The 17,946-nt window shown below is 40.9% G+C and overlaps 1 protein-coding gene across 2 annotated transcripts in view; it reads right to left on the reverse strand.

Annotated features, from left to right (window-relative positions):
• The window catches only part of tasp1 (taspase, threonine aspartase, 1), a 95,663-nt gene that overhangs the window by 25,723 nt on the left and 51,994 nt on the right, over positions 1-17,946 (reverse strand). The window contains exons 8-10 of one of the 2 annotated variants that reach the window (XM_052011059.1): positions 13,208-13,327; positions 11,655-11,733; positions 986-1,096 (exon numbers count right to left, since the gene is read on the reverse strand). In XM_052011059.1, coding sequence (XP_051867019.1) covers positions 986-1,096; positions 11,655-11,733; positions 13,208-13,327 — 310 coding nt within the window. The remainder of the gene's footprint in view (positions 1-985; positions 1,097-11,654; positions 11,734-13,207; positions 13,328-17,946) is intronic. The other variant, XM_052011060.1, reaches the window with a different exon arrangement.

A 17,946-nucleotide genomic window follows, 5' to 3' on the forward strand; every position in this document is an offset into this window, starting at 1 on the left:
CAGTTTTATCCCTAATCTATACTGATTTTATTCAGTGGGGTTCACAATCTTCATCAGTGTTTCATTTCTTTCATAATACAATGTCTTCTTCACACAAGTCTTTGTTCGTTTCATTGTTCATCCTTTGCGCACCATAACAATTTGGTTGCTTTCTATTTGAAATTTTTAAGGCTTCAAAGTTGTCTTCAGTCACAGAGTCGAAGAACGTGATAAATTGCTATAAGTTATGCCAGGCATTCTTCAATGTTACCCATGTCATGGACTCCCGTGCCATACAATTACCCAGATCTGTTCCTGATGATGAATAGCTTCACAGATGATATAATGCTTTGTAAATCCTTTTTGCAATTAAATTTCATGTAAAATGCAAAATGCTTTTCAAGTTGCCTCAATACTGTATATAGTTCTGCTACAGACACTGGAATGTTCCCTGATATACTTCAGTAGAGAGAAACAGAGTTAACATTTTAACAGAGATCAATGATCTCTGTCTTTCTCTCACTGCCCAGGTGCTGCCTGACCTGCTGAGTATCTCCAGCGTTTTCTGTTTTTATTCTAGTTTTCTAGCATTTGGAGTTTTTTGCTTTTCAATTACATAGCATTGTAGCCAAGAATGTGTTAAAAATTGATGAAGGGCCTCGGAGCAGTTGAGCTGAGGCAGAGTTGTGAATTGTTAGAAATCTTTTGCTTCTCCCCTTCATGTGCTATCAAATGGGTTCCTAATGACCATCATGGATCTGCAAGAACTTATTTCAACTTATGATAAAATCATCTTGCCAAACATCTCTTCATTTTTTTGCTCCAACTACTTTCCTTCTTTCCTGTTACCTCAACCCCACTGTGACCAAGCCATGCTTTCATTTATCTCTAGCTTCATCTTTCCAAGGTCTGTCTCTTGAGTCTAATTTTACTGGAAATAGTTCAATCAAAAGACTTTTCTGTTAGACTAGTTCTACATTAGAAGGAAGGAGGAAACAGAGCTTACGAACAAATTTCTTTTGCATAGTCTCCAACAAGGCTTGGTGGGCATCTTCGGCCTGTAGGGCCACTGAACATTCCCTGGCCAACATGGTTCGTACCAGATGTTCACCACAACCTAAATTGGGAAAATTTTTTAAAAAATGGCATATTAAGAGATCAGATGTGGAAAGACAGTCATTTAAATATAGACAGATTAAAACTATTGAACAATGGTAACACCCCTTCTATATTATGTATTTAATGTTACAGTGTTTTTTGTTTGAAACTATGTTTATTTGAAACAAAATCAATCTTAAAATGTCACTGTAGTGTTTACCCTTTTAGTTTTCTGTCAGAACTGTATTCAAACCACAATGGAATTATTCTTCAAAATAAAATCAATCTGAGGAACGGTTCTTGGATGAGAATCTCAACAAAAGGCAAATATGATGCTTAAGAGTGACACCCACATGTTCATTTGTCTTAAATAACAATATGAATTTGGGATCCATAGCTTGAACAATCACCACCATTTATAAGCTTAATGTTCATTGTGTATCACAGGAAAATTGGGGTATTTTTTTTAAGACCTTTTGATGCACACGTCTTTCATGTTTGAAAATTAGAAACAGGTGCATGTAAAAGAACACACATATATTTGCTGCATTAAGATACACACGTTTTCAATTTCCAAACATGAAAGAACCTCCCGTTAAGAGACAAAAAAAATAAAATTCATTTCTGTTCTGTCCACCACATGATAAGACTTTGCAGCCAGTGACATTTAAGTGTTTAAAACGCAGCCTTGGTTACCTTTCAGAGCAACTTGATACAAAATACTTTTAATGGGAACCACACTACTGAACATATCGTAGAAGGAGTTTTGTGTACTAAATATCAATGGAAAGATTTTTTTTAAAAATACCCTCTCTAGAGTTCTGTAATAATTTAAGAAAAAGAACATTTGAGACAAAAGTAGACTTAGCACATTTTACCATTCATGACTGATACTTTACCTCAAGCCTGTTTTCCCATCCTATCCTCATATCACTTGATTTCCGTAAAAGTCAAGAAATGTGCCTACCACATGATTATACTCAATGACTATAGTGGAAAATTCAAAAACTTCCTACTTTTAGTCCTAAACAGCCAACCCTTCATCTCAAAACTAGGCTCTGCAGCTTTATTCACCAGGCAATAAAAACAGTTTCGCTACATCCACCTTATCAAGTTTCTTTTCTCTTGGTTCCAAGTGATCACTTTTCATTCTTCTAAAGTTGACAACTTGCCCCATCCTGTTCCAATGATTCAATCTACTGAACCTAGTTAGCAATGCTTCCTAAGCAAGAGTATTCATCTTTAGGTATGAAGATTAAAATTTCACACAGTAATCCAGAAAAAGCCTTACCAAAGCCCTGCACAACTGCAGCAAGACTTTGTTACTCTTATACACCAACCCGTTTGCAATAAAGGCCAACATACCATTTACCTTCCTAACTGCTTGCAATACCTGCATGTTAAATTTGGAATCATAGAGTCATACAGCACACAAACAGACCCTTCAGCCCACCATATCCTTGCAGGACAGCAATTGCCCAACTATACCAATTCCATTTATCAGCACCTGGTCACCTTTGCTCATTGCGGCCAAAAAGTTCTATTTTAACTTCATCAGTCCACAGGACTTGTTTCCAAAATGCATCAGGCTTGTTCAGATGTTCCTTTGCAAACTTCTGACGCTGAATTTTGCGGTGAGGACGCAGGAAGGTTTGGAGAAAAAAGGGTGCAGAATTTCATGAAAAGAACACCTCTCCAACTGTTAAGCACAGAGGTGGGCTTGTTTTGCAGCCAGAGGCACAGGGAACATTTCACTGGTAGAGGGAAGAATGAATTCAATTAAATACCAGTAAATTCTGGAAGCAAACATCACACCGTCTGTAAAAAAAAGCTGAAGATGAAAAGAAGGTGGCTTCTACAACAGGATAATGATCCTAAACACTCCTCAAAATCCACAATGGACTACCTCAAGAGGCACAAGCTGCAGGTTTTGCCATGGCCCTCACAGTCCCCTGACCTAAACATCATTGAAAATCTGTGGCTAGACCTCAAAAGAGCAGTGCATACAAGACAGCCCAAGAATCTCACAGAACTAGAAGCCTTTTGCAAGGAAGAATGGGCGAAACTCCCCCAAACAAGAGTTGAAAGACTCTTAGCTGGCTACAGAAAGCGTTTACAAGCTGTGATACCTGCTAACGGGGGTGTTACTAAGTACTGACCATGCAGGGTGCCCAAACTTTTGCTTTGGCCCCTTTTCCTTTTTTGTTATTTTGAAACTGTAAAAGATGGAAATAAAAAAGTAATCTTGCTTAAAATATTAAAGAAATGTGTTGTGGCGACTCACCGTCTAGTCGGGCGAACCGGCTCGGCAGTCGGGTCGCGCGGTGTCGGAGCGACGAGGCCCAAGATGACGGCGGGCCTCGTCTTTCTGAGCGACGGGGAGAACCCGCGCGCGGGAAAGTCCTGATGACGTAGGACTTACGTCATTGCCAGTTTTTTGGGCGGGAGTTTTCTCCCTTAAAGGGCCCGCGCAAGGCGGGAAAATAAACCAGTTCTGTTTGGCAATCCTCCGAGTGAGTCTTGTTTTATTCTGCGGTAGCAACCGCTACAGTGTCATCTTTAACTTTATGCCTTTTGGAAATCAGGTCATCTTTTACTCGCTTAGCTATTCACAGTAACAGAAATCTTGACCAGGGGTGCCCAAACTTTTGCAAGCCACTGTATATCATTCTACTATTCTGGACATGGCAATGGCCTATTTAAGGTGTAAAAAGGGACAAATTTGGTTTATTTTATTAATGCTAATATGCTATCTGCTGTTGTTATAGGTAAACTATACAAATCATGAGCCATTATGATAATGTTATCATGGTAGTAAAATGTCCTTAATTTTGAACCAAATTCCTACATATTATCCAACCAAATGCATAACACTAAAAGATCTCTGCAAGACATGGGACTATTTTTCAACATGTCCAAATCTGATTATAATCATTATTATTCTCATTGCAAGGCCTTGGCACTTTCACAAACATTTGTATAAAGGCTATATACAGATTATTAACAAAGATAAAGACCAATAGTCCCATCAGTAATGCCCAGGAAGTTCAACTCTTAACTGATTACAAAGCAGAACCTTCTGCCTTCATAAAGGCGACTCATCCTTTCCAAGATCCATTCACACAGAGCACAGGACTACATTTTCACAAGGATGTTAGGACCATAGAACCATACAGCACAAAACAGGCCCTTCGGCCCACCGTGTCGTGCCGTCCATCAGACCACCCTCACACTACCTAACCCCTTCCTCCCGCATATCCCTCTATCTCACGTTCCTCCATATGCCTATCCAACAAGCTCTTGAACCTGTTCAATGTATCTGCCTCCACCACCACCCCAGGCAGTGCATTCCATGCACCAACCACTCTTTGGGTGAAAAACCTCCCTCTGACATCTCCCCTGAACCTCCCACCCATAACCTTAAAGCCATGACCTCTCGTCTTGAGCATTGGTGCCCTGGGAAGGAGGCGCTGACTGTCTACTCTATCTATTCCTCTCAATATTTTATATACCTCTATCATGTCTCCTCTCATCCTCCTCCTTTCCAGTGAATAAAGCCCTAGCACCTTAAGCCTCTCCTCATATTCAATACTCTCCAATCCAGGCAGCATCCTGGTAAATCTCCTCTGCACCCTCTCCAACGCCTCCACATCCTTCCTATAATGAGGCGACCAGAACTGAACACAGTACTCTAAGTGTGGCCTAACTAGAGTTTTGTAAAGCTGCATCATAACCTCGCGGCTCTTAAACTCAATCCCGCGACTTATGAAAACCAACATCCCATTGGCCTTCTTAACTGCTCTTTCCACCTGTGAGGCAACTTTCAACAAACTGTGAATATGAACCCCCAGATCCCTCTGCTCCTCCACACTGCCAAGTACCTTGCCGTTTACCCTGTACTCTGCCCTGGAGTTTGTCCTTCCAAAGTGTACCACCTCACACTTCTCCAGATTGAACTCCATCTGCCACTTGTCAGCCCAGCTCTGCATCCAATCAATATCCCTCTGTAAGCTCCGACAGCCCTCCACACTATCCACAGCACCGCCTATCTTAGTGTCGTCCGCAAACTTACTAACCCAGCCCTCCACCCCCTCACCTAAGTCATCTATAAATATCACAAAAAGTAGAGGTCCCAGAACCGATCCCTGCGGGACACCACTAGTCACTGCCTTCCAATCCGAGGGCACTCCCTCCACCACAACCCTCTGCTTTCTACATGCAAGCCAATTCCTAATCCACACAGCCAAGCTTCCTTGGATCCCTCGGCCTCTGACCTTCTGAAGAAGCCTACCATGAGGAACCTTATCAAACGCCTTACTAAAATCCATGTAAACCACATCCACCACACTGCCCTCATCAATCTTCCTGGTCACCTCCTCAAAGAACTCTATCAGGCTTGTGAGGCAAGATCTTCCCTTCACAAAGCCATGCTGGCTGTCCCTAATCAGTCCATGATTCTCAAGGTGTTCATAAATCCTATCCCTTAGAATCCTTTCTAACAGCTTACCCACCACAGACGTGAGACTCACCGGTCTATGATTCCCTGGCCTATCCCTATTACCTTTTTTGAACAAGGGGACCACATTCGCAACCCTCCAATCCTCCGGCACCACCCCCGTAGACAACGAGGACTCAAAGATCCTTACCAGCGGTTCAGCAATCTCCTCCCTAGCCTCTCGAAGCAGCCTGGGGAAAATCCCGTCAGGCCCCGGAGATTTATCTGTCTTAATATTATTTAACAACTTCAACACATCCTCTCTCTTGATATCAACAACCTCGAGAACATTACCCCTACCAGCACTCCCTTCCGCATCATCAAGACCCCTCTCCCTGGTGAATACCAAAGAGAAGTACTCATTCAGAACTTCTCCCACTTCTGCCGCCTCCAGGCAAATTCTCCCACCTTTGTCCTTAATCGGACCTACCTTCACCCTAGCCATCCTCCTACCCTTCACATACTTGAAAAAGGCCTTGGGATTTTCCTTAACCCTACTAGCCAAAGCCTTTTCATGTCCCCTTCTAGCTCTCCTCAGCCCTTTCTTAAGTTCCTTCCTCGCTACCCTATATTCCTCACGGGCCCTGTCTGAACCTTGCTGCTTATACCTCACGTATGTTACCTTCTTCTCCCTAACAAGTCGTTCCACCTCTCTCGTCACTCACGGTTCCTTCACCCTGCCATTCCTTCTCTGCCTCACCGGGACATATTTATCTCTAACATCCTGCATAAGATCCCTGAATATCGACCACATCCCCATGGTACATTTTCCTTCAAAAAGGACATCCCAATTTACACTCCCAAGTTCTCTCCTTATAGCCTCGTAGTTAGCCCTTCCCCAATTGAAAAACCTCTTGTCCTCTCTGCACCTGTCCCTGTCCATGACAATTTTAAAGGTTATGGAGCAATGGTCACTGTCCTCCAAATGCTCACCCACCAATAGGTCCTTCACCTGTCCCGGTTCATTTCCTAAAACTAGATCTAACATGGCATTCCCTCTAGTCGGCCTGTCAACATACTGCGTCAGGAATCCCTCCTGGACACACTTAACAAATTCTGTCCCATCTAAACCTTTGGCACTAAGCAGGTTCCAGTCTATATTTGGGAAGTTGAAGTCTCCCATTATAATAACCCTGTTATTTCTGCTTCTCTCCAAACACTGCCTGCCAATCTGCTCCTCTATATCTCTACTGCTACCGGGGGGCCTATAGAATACTCCTAATAGAGTAACTGCTCCTTTCTTGTTCCTTAACTCCACCCATACGGACTCTAGAGATGATCCTTCTACAACATCCATCTTTTCCACAGCCGTAACAGCGTCCCTGACCAGTATCGCCACCCCTCCCCCTCTTCTCCCCCCTTCCCTATCCCTCTTAAAACACCGAAAACCAGGAATATTCAATATCCACTCCTCTCCTGACGTCAGCCACGTCTCAGTAATAGCCACGATATCATAGTCCCCCATACTTATCCAAGCCCTCAGTTCATCTCCCTTATTCCTGACACTTCTTGCATTTAAGTAAACACACTTCAGTCCATCTATCTTACTACTTTTACAGCCTGTATTCTGCTTCTCCTTCCCCAAAGCCTCTCTGCCTGTTTGATCTAACTTTTCCCCATTCCCTTCTTCCTCTGACCTACTCCTCCGGTTCCCTTCCCCCTCACAAACTAGTTTAAACCCTCCTGTACCACCCTAGCAAATCTCCCCGCAAGGATATTGGCCCCCTTCTGGTTCGGGTGTAACCCGTCCTCTCTGTACAGGTCCCACCTTCCCGAGAAGAGATCCCAATGATCCAGAAATCTAAAACCCTCCCTCCTGCACCAACTTCTCAGCCACACATTTATCTGCCACCTCCTCCTATTCCTACCTTCACTATCACGTGGCACTGGCAGCAATCCCGAGATTGCTACCCTTGAGGTCCTGTTCCTCAATTTTCTGCCTAGCTCCCTGAACTCACTCTTCAGGACCTCATCCCCCTTCCTACCTATGTCATTGGTGCCAATATGGACCACAACCTCTGGCTGCTCTCCCTCCCACTCAAGAATTCTGTGGACCCGATCAGTGACATCCCGGACCCTGGCACCTGGGAGGCAACATACCATCCGGGATTCATGCTCACTGCCACAGAACCTCCTGTCTGTTTCCCTGACTATCGAGTCCCCTATCACTACCGCATGTCTCTTTCCCACCCTTCCCTTCTGAGCAGCAGTACCAGTCCCAGTGCCAGAGACCTGATAACTGGAGCTGATAAATGGACACCACACATTTTCCAGCTGATCAGAGTGCCTCTAAGAATTTTTTTTTAGCAACTACTTTTTCCAACAGTCAAGTTAGTATCCCTCCAGTCCATCAAAATAGTACCCTCTATTCTTAGTATAGGGGAAACTGACAAACTTCAGATGGGGGAGGAGCTAAACACTTTTACCCCCTAAAAATTCTTAGAGAAAGGAAGGAAAGAGACAATTATGTAATCAGTCACGTGTTTATGAAAGCATTAAAGAAGACAGGCCTAGAGCTGTCGGTAAATAACGCAGGTGATAGGATTTTGCAGTTGGAGCTGGTCTTCAAAAGAAAGAGAAAGGACAGGAAAATCTATCAGATGGACCAAAATGCTGTAAATGCAATAACAAAAGGAGTACAAAAGTTGGAAATCTGAAATAAAAATACTAAACATTACAAATACCCAACAGGTCAGGCAAGATCTGTGGGAAGAGAAGCAGAGTTAAGTCAGACACTTCATCAGAACTGGAAGCGTGAGAAATAAGTTAATTTTAAGTTGAAGAGATGGTGGTGGAAGGATGGATAGGCTAAAGGGAATAAGTTTGATAGGATGAGGCCAGGGTTGAGAAAGTGCTACAGAATTCTCTGGTTAACAGATTAATCTCTCTCTTTCTCGCTCCCTCTCTTTCCAGCTGCACTCATTAATTTATTAACTACTTGGCTCTGCATTGCAATTACCTTAGAAATGCTGCCCTCATGCTATCAGAGATATTCCCCTTTTCTGCCCACACCCCCTTCACAATCTCTTTAACCAAAATGAACTTGTTTTCCCACTTTCCCAGTTTAGATGATGGGTTTTCAACCTGAAACTCTTTCCACATACAGGTGACAGGTCTTCCATACACTTTAAATTTGTGTACAATATGTAGCAATGATGCAAGAAGGACTTGAATTGAGTAAAAAGAAAGGAACTGAGTTGCTAAATGAGCAAAAGGGCTAGAGAAAGAGCAAGCACCAGGATTGTTTATATTGGCGGGGGGTGGGGGCTGGAAAACAAATCTTATCAGAGAGACACTTTATTCCAAAGATTCAGACAATAAAATCAGATAAACTTCAATGATCTTGAGTCCCTCAGCTGCAAGGTATGCTTATTTGTGAGGGGAATTGAAGGGAAAGCTTTATTGCAAAATGCTATCAATAAAACTATTGATTTGGATCTATTTCAAATCAAGAAATATCAACAGTGAAAATGGTCTCTAAATCATTATTGTTCCTTGCAAGATTCTTTATCCTTTATTAGCAATCTAACTAACGGTTTGGAGAGGTACCTGTTCAGATATTTTTCAATCAGTGCCTTTAGAACTTTACCAAATATCATGAACATCAGTCGACTCCAGTGAGAAACGATTTTGTGTGACAGGTGATTTCGTGTAACTTTCCAAAAAAATAGCTGGTTTGCTTAAAATGGTGTATCTGGAGACTTTGACTGGTAATGGTGAGTTGGAATGCCCAACCCATTGTTTACCATCTTCTTACTTGGCAACAAAGACCCGCTAATCCTGCCAAACTCCTTAGAGTTTCAGTCCTTTCAATCAGCAAATCCTGCGCTTCACTGGTCTTATTTCCATCCTCGGGAGTCATGTGTCTGGCCATTTTGCACAATTATGATCTCAGAATTAAAACCCCCATGGAATAAATCTTAATTTTCAAGTCAAGGAGTAATCTAAAAACGTGTGCTAGGTCTGCTGACTCATTCATTTTTGTTAATTCAATTTCTGGAAAATATGCAGTGATATTCAAAGTCTTTTTTTTATAACTTTGAAAGTGAACACAATTAATCCCAACAAATGATGCTATTTTATAAAATGGATCCCAACGATAATCTAAGAAGCAACAAGAAGGTAGCACCTTAAAATATGCTTTAGAATATAATGGAGGCATTTATTGCATGTTACTAAGAGCGATAGAAGAAAAGTTGCACTGTTAAACATCCACGAGCATTTCATACCTTTTCTGCCCATTATCACAATAAATTCAAGATAACTTTCCAAAATTATTTTATTAGTACAAGACAAGCCACGTTTAAAGTAGCAGTGACAGCTTATTATTGATAATTAATGGCCTGCATCTATCAAAGTGACCTTAATAATTTTGGCCAGTGCCACACTACATTAACCCAATCCAGTCCTGACATTTCATGGTATCACTTACTCTGGTGCTCCTGCCAATTGTTGTGGTGAGATGATAAATTGCTACTTGATATTTAGTGGAGTAGACAAGAATGGGAGTAGGCGATTACAGGCCATTAATACAAAACGGCTGGATTTACAGTATGATGGCAGTTTTAAGGTGAGAAATTAATTGTATGCTGTATAAGTATTCAGCAATTTGAAATCTGCAAATCACAGATGATGTCTGGGTGGCAAAAAAGCAGCCTCAACTTTCCTTTTTGGTTGTTTCTGGTTTGGACAGCCTGCACAAGGAGGGCACATGGGCAAGGAGAGGGGAGTAGAGGAAGAGGATTTTTTAAATATTGCTGAGCGCACCCAACTCTTGCCTTTTTGCCTCCTGCCTGTGGTACCTAGAATCCCATTGGTGAATGAATGCTGGATTCTCTTGAATTCCATCACAGGAATCATGAGGTAAAATACTGAAATTGAATGCAGAACCACCCTCGATCCTGAGTCGCAGATTGAACCAGAAACCAGTTGCTTGCCAGAGTCTCATTCAGACATGGCTTCCCGCCATTCAAGGTTCCAGGAGTGGCAAAACTTTTTGCATAGAGCCTGGATTGCTACCGGTAGCTGTTCGCCACCAGCACATAGGCCAGAAGATTCTTTGCTCTCAACAGTGTGGCAGACGAATGAGGGACAAGCTGGTAGGTGGACAGTCAAAAGGTTGGCATTTCAGCAAGCAACTCCACTTGTCCAGCCACCTCCCAATCGGAGAAGTATCATCAATTACAGAAATAACAGCCAGTCAAAAAGTAAGCCCAAAGAAAATGGTTGGTGTTATTTTCCAGACTTAAAGAAGACTGCGTTAAAAGAAGGAAACTACATTAGTGTTCCAGGATAAAAGACATACATGTTTACACATTCAGGCAAAGGAACAGTTAAAATGATCTTATCTTGCTGAGGATGGTAAACATGGGCAGGCTCCTCAGGGTTTTAGTGTACTCAAAAACACTGCAAATTTCTAATGTGGCTCAGCTCAGTCACAACTGTATTTTCACTGGCCAAAACCCTCAGCTACTCCTCCATGACCTCATGGCTTGTGTTTTTCATTAACTGCACAAGGTCTATTTTATCAAATAATCCACTGCTTGTATTCTATCATGTATTAAACACTATTTCGTGATCATCCCTGGCCTTGCAGGCTGCCACTATCAGTATGTAAAAGTTTTGCTCTTGTTTATTAATTGATGATATAACTTCCTAGGATACCCCTCCCAAACACCCCAACTCACTCCAATTCTAATCTATTGTGCAAGCCCCTTCCCCATCCTTTGCATAATTTAGAAAGCATGTAATCGCCTCATGTTTAGATGCAGGAATATTTCCTAAACAGACCCACTGCTTCTTTACAACCTGCTTTCAATAGCCTCCTTATAATTTTCCTTTTACTGGCTCTTTGTCTACCTCCTCTAACAGCTCCAACTAGCCCTGCACAGGTCCAGCTTCTAAACTGTGAAATATCCTCACGATGGTAAAGGCAATATGAAAGAATAAGGTTTTTTTGATTTAAGCAGTGGGTGCAAAGAGATTAAAAACACACACATACAATGTTCTATCAATTATGTCAATGAAGCAGTTTTTTTTAAAATAAACAGCATGGAAAAATATTTGCATATGTAGTTAATACCTGATGTACTCACAGCTGTAGAATACACATTATGGCCACCTGTATTTTCTGCCCAGCAACCGCAGCCATATACAGCTGCCTAAAAACAAAATGCAGGCAAGTGTTGGAAACTTGTCTTTTTTAAACTTCAACAGAAAGAGAATTGCACCAAAAATGGTCTAATTTCTTTATAAATATATCACTTAATATTAACACTTTTGCAGCGATGTAAAACTAGCATTCAGACCTTATTCTATTACAGTGATCTCACTATTTCAAACAGACATCACCTTGGCAAAAAAACTCAATGTAAGTGCCACATTAATTACTATATTAAACATTGCTTACTATTCTATTAGTGCATATTATGCCACATGCCATGAAGGCATTTGTGCTCGCCTTCTCTCTCTTACATACACTGCCTCCTTCCTTACTTCACACCCTCCCTTTTGATTTTTCACAACTCCCTTCCCTGTGGGCGGCACAATGAAGCTACAGCTAGTATAACTGCTTCACATCTCTAGCAACTTAGGTTCGATCCCGACTCTGGTGCTGTCTGTGTGGAGTTTGTGCATTCTCTGTGACCACGTAGGTTTCCCTGGGTCCTCCAGTTTCCTTCAACACATTTAAAATGAGCTGGTTGGTCAATAAAATGGTTACCATAAATTACCCTTAGTGTAAGTGGCTAATGGGGTAATCAGGTTTTTGTTAATAAGCACAAGTGAGAGTATAGGTTATATGCAACTAAATATGGGAATGAGATTCCTTTTAAACCAACACATTTGATGGGTTGAATGATTTCCTTATATGTTGATAGAAAATATGAAATATGTGAAACCCCTTCATTTATAAGGTTCTTCCCTTAACCCCACTATCCACACCCCTGGTTCTCGGACTTCATTTCTTCACCATTTCTCTCTAGCACAACTACTCACATTCCCAACAATGCAAGTAGAATTTGAGATGTCAGCATTTTGATTTCATGAATACACACACAATATAATTTGGATTTTCTCTCAACACAAAAATAAGGCAATTTCTATAAAGCAGATTAAATCTCTCTCTAAACTGTATCTTCCAAATCCAAAAGAAACCACTTCAAGGAAAAACAAGAATATGGGCTAGGAAGCACCATGCAAGGATCAATTCGTATCACTAAAATATTTATTCCTGAAAACCCAGTGAGTCAGAAACCATACTGACTTAGAAATATATGTCATATCACCAATCTCCTGGCATTGCTGGCTCACCATCTTAAAACTTCCTACCTAACAGCACTGTGGGTGTGCATTCAGTAAGTGGAACGTGGCTCACCCCTACATTCACAAATGCAATCAGATTGGGCAGTGGGCGCTTTGCTCATCAGCAACACATACATCCCATGAGAGAATAATAAAACAGTTGCCCAATGAGCGATGTTTATTCCACGTTGCTTTAATGCATTTGTCCCAATACTGAAAAGGAATATTAATACACCATAATTTTATTGGGAGTTTATTCCTTGATTGAATCAAATTTAAAAAAATATTCAGCATGTTAATATGAATATCTTAGAAATGAAACAAGCAAATTACTTGGCCAACTCTCCCAGGGTGCTTCATTGCTAAGCCTCCACTTGAAACAGCAGCAGCAACATTTCCTTCATGGTCCACCACTACCGCCCCAACAGTATCGAGTGAAGTTGTGACGTTAGTCTAAAAATGAAATAAACACCACCAAATTAATCAGAACTTCTTTAAGTCAAAATAACATGTTATTAATCCATAGGGGAAAACAAAACTGACTTTATAAAATGGCTTTCAGCAAGTTCTCAGATGCACTTTAGATCCAAAGCACTTTACAGCCAATGAAGTACTTATGAGATATGCCAGTGAAAGAAAGTGAACAAACACAGAAGCTAATTTGCAGAAACCAGAACCAACAAACACTAATAAACTATCAGATCATCTATCTTGAGCGAAACTTAGAGTAAGTCAAGAGACCAGGTTACTTTTTCTTCTTCACACAGAAATACAGAATTTTTAAATCATATAGGCAAAGGATATTGTAATTTAATGTTGTCTAAAAGATGGTATTTTCCATCAGTACAACACTCAATGAACGTATCATTGAAGTCCAGCTGAAAGTCTTTGGAATAGGGCTTGAACCCATCTTTTGAAGCCATGTACAACCATTGAACCAAGTGGTTATAAACATGGAGTGCACTAAACTTAATTCAAATACAGTAACATGATTCTTTTAAGGAATCACAACATTTCTTTGTCATTTGAGTGAAGGCTTTCACTGTTGGGAAATGAACATTTACCTTTCGAATTATAATAAGATTTCCATCTTAATTTCAAGACTAAATATTTTTACATTGTGCAAAAATACATGAATCTTGGAAGCCAGGAATATAATGTTCATTAGTCTTTTGATATCAAAATTAACAACTTTCTTCAACTACGATTCTCCAATTACTTTGTGATCTCTGATACCTAGATCCACAATCTGCTGTCAGCAGTGAAACAATGATGGTCACTCCAACCTAGAAGAAAGTTATGCTCAAAGATTCAGCTATCTCTTTGACATGGACTTGCCCTTTCCTGGGATTATAGAATTGTCACACACAGCAAAGCAGTAAGTAAAATGCATATTTTTCACCCAACATTTAATAGGGTTTAAATTAAAAAATGGAACATACATTTAAGGTTATGGCACGGTTTAACCGAAACAGCAATTTTTAAAGTTACAAAATAGATTTAATTTTGAAATATTTCAGAGGGAATGACAAGCCAGATGCAGGAGCTCATCATCTCACATTCAACCTAACCACCCACCCTGCCATGCACTTCCTGCCCCATCTGTGGAAGAAAGAGTCTGCAATTCTCAGATTGGCCTCATCAGTTATCTCAGAACCCATAAGAACATAGTGGAAGTAATTTATTCTTAATCCCAGCCCAAGAAGCAGAAAATTCCAGAAGATGAAGTTGTCAGCAACACACTTTGGAAAAATGTAAAGGTCTTGGGCATGAGGGGAATGCAGAAGAGATTTGTCAGAATGATTCCAGGGTTTAGGGACTTCAATTACAAGGCTGCAATTATTCTTCTTGGAGTAAAGGAGGTCAAGGGAAATCTGATACAGATATCTGAAATCATGAAGGGTCTAGCATCATTTGAAAGAAAATGTTCCCATTGACAGAAGAATCATGAACCAGAGCACAAAGGCGATTGGCAAAAGAACCAAACCGACATGTGGATAACTTATTTTTATCCACAGTGAGGGAGCACCTGGGTTGATAGTGGGCTAGTGCCAAGGGAGCACCCAGGGCAATATTGGGTTAACTGCCACCTGTCAATCCCAGCACATGCCAGATAACAGAGCTTTTGCTGTATACAGACAAAAAATTAAACGGAAAGCAATTAAAACACTTGGAATCAAAGACAACCTTGCAAACCTTTAACTCAAGAATTACAGAAAGTGCTGTTTACATCCACTTAAAATACAGCATTCAGTTCTGTACTACAAGCTGCATGCATATATTCCTTATGGAATATAGATGAAAGGGCAAAGTAATTGAGTTGTTTATAACAATTAAAGGAGTTGGTAGGGTTGATAGGCCGAAATGATTTTCCCTTGGGAGTCTAGAACAGAAAGGCATGGCCTTAAAATTAGATTCAGGCTATTCAGACATGACAGCAGGAAACACTTCTACACAGAAAGGACAGTGCAAGTCTGAAGTTCTCCCTCATCTTCCAGAAAAAAGATACTACTGAAGTGAGGACATTTGAAAATTTGGAAGTACTGAGATTTATAGATTTTTGTTAAGCATGGATATCAGGGGTTAGAGGATGAAAATGGAAAGGTGGAGTGTAAACGCAGATCAATCATGATCTAAATGCATGACAGCACTACACAAAGGGCTGAGTGACCTACTCATATTCCTATGTTCCTACAATAGTAGGGTCTGCCTTTCTTATTCAAAATCTAATAGTGATATTATAAACTTTTAGAACTCTTTCAAGGATCCCTTGTTCCTACCACATTAACAAAAACAAACCCTGCGAGTTTGATTCAATGTTCACTTTGAATCTTTTTTTTGCCAAAATGGAATGAATTCTGTCCAATTTTGACTGGTTAACTATTGCTCACTTGTTTTGTTCTTTAAAAAAATAAAATAGAAAGATTACTTTTGTTAACAATTTTTTTAAATGGACCTTCACTTCAGTTCACCATTTGAGTACAACGAACAAAAAAAAGCCTGATAACTTATTATTAAAGGATCAACATGGTGATCTATGTGTAGAACCACAAGAAATAGGCAAGGTGAATACTTCTCATCTGCATTTACTGTGGAGAAAAACATGGAAGTGAGTGAGTTCAGGGGAGGGAACAGTGATATCCTGAAGCATATCAACATTATAAAGGAGGTGATTTTGTAGGTCTTGAAATGCATAAAGGTGGATAAATCCCTAGAGTCTGACCTAGGATGTTACAGAAAGCTAGGGAGGAGATTGCTGGGGCCTTGGCAGAGATTTTTGTATCTTTGTTTAGCTACATTCCATTTAAGGAGGGCAGCAAGGAAAAGCTAGGGAAATACAGGCTGGTGAGCATTACATCAGAGGCGGGAAAGTTAATGGAAAGGACTCTGAGGGCCAGGATTTATTTGCATTTGGATAGCAAGGATTAGGAGGAATAATCAACATGGTTTTGTGCATGAGAAAATCACGTCTCATGAATTTGATTGAGTTTTTTTTGCTGAGAAGGGCAAGGTGGTAAACGTTGTCTCCACAAGAGATTTTGCAGATGCTGGAATCTGGAGCAACACACACAAAATGCTGGAGGGACTACACAGGTCAGGCAGCATCTATGGAGGGAAATAAACAGTCAACATTCCGGGTTGAGACCCTTCATCAGAATGTTGTCTATGTGGACTTTAGCATGATCTTTGACAAAGTCCTGTGTGGTAGGCTTGTCTGGAATGTTTGAACATGTGGGATCCAGGGCAAGTTAACAAACCGGATACAAAATTGGCTCGGTGGTAGGAGACAGAGGGTGGTAGTAGAGGGTTGTTTATCAGACTGAAGGTCAGTGACCAGTGGTGTACCAGAGAGATCGGTGCTGGGTCCTCTGTGGTTTGTCGTATACATTAATGATTTGGATGAGAATGTAGGTGGCATGATTAGTAAGTATGTAGATAACACCAAAATTGGTGGTACAGTGGACAGTGAAGAAGGTTGTCTAAGATTACAGCCGGATATAGATCAATTGGGAAAGTGGGCAAGGGAATTTCAGATGCAATTTAACCTAGAACACTGAAGTGATGCATTTTGGGAAGTTAAACTGAGGCAGGACAAACCAGTGGCAGACAACACGAGAGTGACTGGCACGGCCCTGAGGAGTGTTGTTGAACAGCGAGACCTTGGGGTACAAGTACACAGTTCATACTTACCTGAAAACTGAAGCAAAGGTAGAAAGGGTGATGAAGGCATATGGCATGCTTGCCTTTATCAGCCATGGCGCTGAGTATAAGAGTTGGGGTGCCAGGTTATGGCCATACAAGATGCTGGTTAGACTGCACTTGGAGTACCGTGTGCAGTTCTGGTTGCGACACTGTAGGAATGATGTCATTAAGCAAGGGAGAGTGCAGAAGCAATTCAAAAAGATGATGCCTAGGTTGGAGGGCTTGAATTATCAGGAGAGATTGGCTAGGCTATGTCTGTTTTCTCTGGAGCAAAGGAAGCTGAGACATGACATGATAGAAGTATATAAAATTATGAGAGACACAGGGAGGATAGATGGCCAGTGTCCGTTTCCCATGGTATGGGGAGTCTAAAATTAGGGGACAAAGGTTTAAGGTAAGAGGGAGTAGATTTAAAGTGGACCTGAGGGGTAAACTTTTCACACAAAGGGTAGTTGATATCTGGAATGAGCTCCCAGAGGTGGTGGTGGAGGCCAGAAAAGTAACAACATTTAAGAGTAGTCTTTACAGGCATCTGAATGAGCAAGGCAGAGAGGGATACGGAATTAATGCAGACAAGTGGGATTAATGTAGGTAGGCATGACGATCAGCATAGATGTGGTGGGCCTAAGGGCCTACTTCTATGCTGTAGAACTCTATGATTCTAATAATCTCTCCCAAATTTGAGGGCAGAATTCTAGGTGGCTTTGACACATGCCAAAAGTGCAACTATACAAAATATTTTCAGTGCAAATAGGAGCTAACTAAGCGACTTTTGTAAAATACTGAAAATGTTAATTTCCCCCAGATTAATACAGAAAGAACACCTGATAAATTGAGAGATATTTATGATGGAAATCTAAATGATAAAA

The sequence above is a fragment of the Pristis pectinata genome, chromosome 3, assembly GCF_009764475.1.
Source record: "Pristis pectinata isolate sPriPec2 chromosome 3, sPriPec2.1.pri, whole genome shotgun sequence".
Classification (NCBI taxonomy): Eukaryota; Metazoa; Chordata; class Chondrichthyes; order Rhinopristiformes; family Pristidae; genus Pristis; species Pristis pectinata.